This window comes from Gavialis gangeticus, unplaced genomic scaffold (genome assembly GCF_001723915.1).
Source record: "Gavialis gangeticus isolate Ggan-Ray unplaced genomic scaffold, GavGan_comp1, whole genome shotgun sequence".
Taxonomy (NCBI): Eukaryota; Metazoa; Chordata; order Crocodylia; family Gavialidae; genus Gavialis; species Gavialis gangeticus.
Genome location: NW_017729019.1, coordinates 13,156,694 through 13,161,851, shown reverse-complemented (window position 1 = coordinate 13,161,851; position 5,158 = coordinate 13,156,694). Strand labels below are relative to the sequence as shown.

The 5,158-nt window shown below is 41.4% G+C and overlaps 1 protein-coding gene across 1 annotated transcript in view; it reads left to right on the top strand.

The window, feature by feature from the left end:
* The window catches only part of RSBN1 (round spermatid basic protein 1), a 32,695-nt gene that overhangs the window by 18,905 nt on the left and 8,632 nt on the right, over nt 1-5,158 (top strand). The window contains exons 3-4 of the mRNA XM_019514096.1: nt 3,796-3,933; nt 4,737-4,879. Coding sequence (XP_019369641.1) covers nt 3,796-3,933; nt 4,737-4,879 — 281 coding nt within the window. The remainder of the gene's footprint in view (nt 1-3,795; nt 3,934-4,736; nt 4,880-5,158) is intronic.

Below are 5,158 nucleotides of genomic sequence, written 5' to 3'. Positions count from 1 at the left end.
TGTGTGTGTGTGTGTGTGTTTCTTTTCTTCCTTGAAACGTTGAACTTGCGTAGTGTCTGTCTCTTCAAGTGGTTGACTCTAACTTCTATAAGCATCAATACCTTAAGACTCTTTTACCTTTCAGCTAAGGGGAAGCATTAACTCTCATTTTCCAGCTAATGGAAATTTTGTTGCTGTGTGTGTGTGTGTGTGTGTGTCCCTGAAAGGTCTGTCAAAGGTAAGGATCAAAGATGTGTAGGTGTGGAAAAGAGAGAGAGGTTATGGACGAAGGCTTGTGGGCTGGGGTGACGCAGGTGCTAAGGCGCATGCATGGTTGACAGCCCTGAGGTTGCAAGTTCAGGGCCATAACAGAAATTCTCAAGGTGTGGCCCCATTGGATTCCAGTGGATCTGCAACTTCTGCCATATGCTTGGTTACAGGACATGGAAAAAGGGAAGCGTGGGGGAGGAGGAGTAAGGACCTGGCTCCACCAGTCTGAGAGAAATAGCAACTCAAACCTTCCTACTAAATACTATTAATCTGATCTATTTTCTATTGTCAGGATGAAAGGATAGCAAAGTAAGTTGACCTGTTGAGTCAGGCAGTGGTGGAACCTTAGACCTTTTGTTTAAGCAGCATCTATCTTGAAACATCAAGTATCCACCGTTCCATACTACTTTCTTAAATTGGTACGTGTAAATGTGAGGTTGGTACCTCTTGGCAAACTTAAATACTGCCTAAGCCTCAATCAAGAGCAAGACCTGCTATGCCAACTAATTTATAATTAAACTCAACATTTACCTTGCTTGGTATCTGGAGTTAAGTGCTGAAATGGCAAAACGAGAAGCAAAGTCTTAACTTTTTTCTTAAATCAGAAAGAAAAACAACTGCCTTTGAACAGGAAGTGCTTCGTGTCTTTGTGCTCTGAAAGCCTTACTGCCACCCAGCTACTTTGCTTTGTTTTTCTGCAGCCTCACAACAAATAAAGTAGATGAGTAACTTCTGGAGGAGGGGAAGAAGGCTGTATAGCCACTAGTTTCCCAAAAGGCAAGCCTTAAGTAACCTGTAAGTGATGTTATTGTGAAGTAACTTTTAGCGCTCAACTAGAAACAAGTCACTTAGTCCCTGGCTGCCATTTGCCTCTCTGGGTCTTGGCTTGTCCATCTGGGCAAACCTCATTCGGTAGAGGGTTTGAAGTGGTGGTCTTTTGGGGAAATCCCTGGGTAAATGGTTGTCTGTGGAGAGGGCTGGACATGATGGATTCCCAGGCCAGTCCTATGTTCAGAGTTAAAATGCTCTTTTCCTATACTAGATGCAGTCAACATCACTTTCATTAAATGGTGCCCCCTCTGCCCCCCCCCCCAACACTTCATGGTGTGTTTAATGCATAAATAACTTCCAGAGTGAAGTGATGTTTCTATTTCTGATGTCATTGGTGACCTTGGAGGTTTTGTCTATGCCCGTGCTGTTGCAGGGGGATCAGACAGGTAGCTTCCTGCCTGCTCGGTTTTTTTCCAGCAAGAGAGCATTCCTTTCTTGACAGGCTTGGGAGACTCGACTGCACCAGGGGCCTGCAAGGAAGATGGTGGAGAAGGAACCAGGGAAAAGGAGTTTCGGGAACATGCTGTTAGGTCACGTCTTGGAGTAAGGGCAGGTAACAGGAACTACTCTTCCAGAGCTGGAGACAAGCCCCATGTAAGATAGGGGAAATGAAGAAAACAGTATTTTGTCTGATTATTTTTTTTTCTTTCTCTAATATGAAAACTAGTCAATTTTGAAACTTAGTTGTGCTCTTCAAGCTATTATATTGTTTTAACAGGCCAAAGGTAGAAGGTAAAATACAAGGACTCCTGTTTCAGGATGTAGATTCTCAGGTGTAACTTTTGCCTTAAACTCATAGGTAGGCAGAGTGATTTTTTACATCTGTTTATAATAACTATTCAACTGGGGGCTTCTGGTTTGCCTATCGCATGGAAAAGGTACTTTCTTAGGCTGCAAACTTCACAATATATTTCATTTCTGGTTAAAGCTTTTCCCCTTTGGCACCTTCAGCAGCAAGTCTTCCTGGTGTAAGATGATGCTAGCACTATTGAAATTGGCTAGTTCAGAGTTTAGGACTCCAAACATTTTGATTTTCCTTTGGCTGCTAGTTTGGCAGTTTTTAGATTATTTTTCTTGCCCTGTAGGCCTTCAGTATTAGTGTTGTGGTGTTTTTTCTCAGTTGATTTTTAGAGCTGATACTGATATGAAATTCTTTTAATGACTTCATTCTTTTAGGGACATAGCTAACATCATGTCCAACTGCCATTTAACTCCCTGGTAGCTTCTGGCACGAGTCAACTTGTACTTCTCAAGGTGTGAAGCCTTAAGTGTGCTGCCATTGACCTTTTCTTATAGGAGTGTTTGCGGCATAAGTTTGACACGAGCTGTTTGTTTTTTGTTCTCTAAATCGTATTTTGGCACTCTGTTTGAAATGTCAGTATATGCTCCTGCTTCTTAATGATCTCTGTTGTTTTGATTTTTAAATCAACAAGGTGTGTTAAATAAGGTAGTGCTCAGTAGATCAGGTGCCATGAGTAGTGATGTGTATATTCTATCTATGCATGTTGTCAGAGGCTGCAGGCATTTCAATAACGCTTTCCTAAAAAAACAACCTTGTGCTGCTGTTGTGTGAACAGCATCCTTTCCAAAGTTACCTTGAATTTAGTGCAAACTATCAGCACTGAGAGCTCGTGTGAGCTGTGAATTCAGTCTAGTTTGTCTGGAAATGTGGTGTGCAATGTAAATAGCCCTGGAGGGTTGAATTGACTCCTAGCTCACTGACTAAATGTGATCAAGATTTAAATCACTCAGCATCTGTTACCACTTAAAAATGCTTCTTAACTTCCATAGAGTGGCTTGAAATCTACAAAGGGAAAGCACAAGCATTGTGATCCTAATACCAAAGTCCATGCTGCTGTTGTCTGTCTCCCTTTCGTTCCTGCTTTTTTATCTCCTTTCTAGTTCATTTCCTCTGTCAGTCAAGCTTTTACTGCATATCCCATGCCAAATGCTGTTTACTTGCTGGTTCATTTTTTAATCTGATTTTTAGAATACTGAATGAATTAAAAAAAAAAAAAAAAAAAAGCCTTTCAAATAAAGCTATATATTCTCAGGTGTTGCCATAAAAATATGCTTTTGATTTTTTTTTTTTGGATCTTTTATGGAGTCATATGACAGTAAATAGTAAATACGTAATTTAAGCAAAAACTGACTTGGCTTAATGACATGCAGTTCTTTAATGCCTTTACATTCTAATTAACTCTATACTGTTCTGTCCTTGTAAAGAAAGGAGGAAAACAAACCCCATTTGTTGCCAGCTATGTGAGGAGACTTTTCTGAAAGTCAAGTCTGAAAGAGCTTAGTGAAATTTAAGCGGGAGGAGAGGGGGGAGAAATCTCAGCTCTAAAGAGTAGTCTGGCATATGATAAAATACTGGAAAGAAATCCAATTCAGAGAATGGTTACTTAACTCCTTGGTTAAATCTAAGTCAAATAGTTACTTGATAGAGTTTAAACGTGTTGTATAAGTAGTTCACCAGCATGACTATTGCAGTCCATTTCTTTACCACTTAAGGTCTTGGATGTGCCCTGTTGTTTTGGAAACTGGCATTCTGAACAGTTATTTTGTACATTACAAAAACATTGCTTGCTTTCCGATTATAGCTGAATCCTGGAACTGAATGGAAACTTCATTGCAGCTTGGTACACTAAATTAATGAACCTTTTTGTTTCCTGACATGAAACAAAAATGCGTGTGATTTCTAACCATTCTCAGGTTAATCGAACGTACTGCTGTGGAACCTACAGAGCAGGTCCAATGCGGCAGATCAGTCTTGTTGGAGCAGTAGATGAAGAAGTTGGTGATTATTTCCCAGAATTTCTTGATATGTTAGAAGAATCTCCATTTCTGAGGGTGAGTATTACACTTGCAGTAATTGTTTATAGTGCTTATTCTTGAGCATAATGTTATCAAAAGTTTTAAAAACTTGCTTCATTGCATAATGTGAAAAGTTTGGGCAAAGCTGCTCTACTTCTGGCAGTGGATTTTTGGAATGCCGTACAAGGACAACAGCAACTCTGTCTTATTTTATGTTCAAAGAACTAGATGATGAAAGAGTAATGAATTTTAGAAGCTATGGTAATTTCCCACCCCCCCATTTCTTGCTACTAAACTATGGACTCTTGTGCAGTGTGTTTCCTGGTGCTTTGCTTTGGCTATCAAAATCAACCAGCACTGCAGGCCAGATGAGAGAGACAGGGTTGGTCTGTGGGCTCAATTGGGTTTACAGACTGACCCCATGTGACAGCACCAGCGTGCAGGGCTGGGCTGATCTGGGTGCTGCATGTGTGCAGCGTATGCCCTGGACCAGGCCTGTGTACTGGATTCAGCATGCAGGGCTGGTCTGTAGGCCAGATCTACACCAGCCATGCATGCTGCAGGCAGCACCCAGGGCTGGTCTGAGACCCACAAACAGCATCACGGGTCAGATGACGGGCTCTGGTGGCTGGATCTAGCCCGCAGGCCATATCTGTGACACCCCTGATCTAAAGCTAGCTCTAAGCCCAGGTTGAAACGCAGCATTTTGACTCTCAGTGTTTGTGTTGATTTCGATATCACTCCTCCAGCAATTAAACTGATCCAGTGTTTACTGAAAGATGGAATATCAACTGAATCCTGCCTGTGTCAGTCTACAATCTTTTGTGTTCTGGTTTTAGATGACACTGCCCTGGGGCACTCTTTCTAGCCTCAGGCTTGAGTGCAGATCACAAAGCGATGATGGCCCCATAATGTGGGTGAGACCAGGAGAACAGATGATCCCGACAGCAGACATGCCAAAATCACCATTTAAACGACGCCGGTAATGCTGTCTTCCCTTTCTGTTAAATAAAAATATCATAGCTAAGGCACTTCATGTCTGTCTTGAGATTAATTGTTGTGACCTTGTTCCTGTAACTCATTCTTCAGAGGTTAAATAGTTTGTTTAAACTTCTTATCTTGTTTTTCAGAGCTAGCCTAGTTCCTTGCTGAATCGTGTTGCTTGTGCGTTATAGATTCTGTCCCATTGTTTTCTGTATCTTTACATCCTAGTTAAAGTCTTTTGACACAGGAGATTCAAGGTGTCTGTCAAACTTTCTCT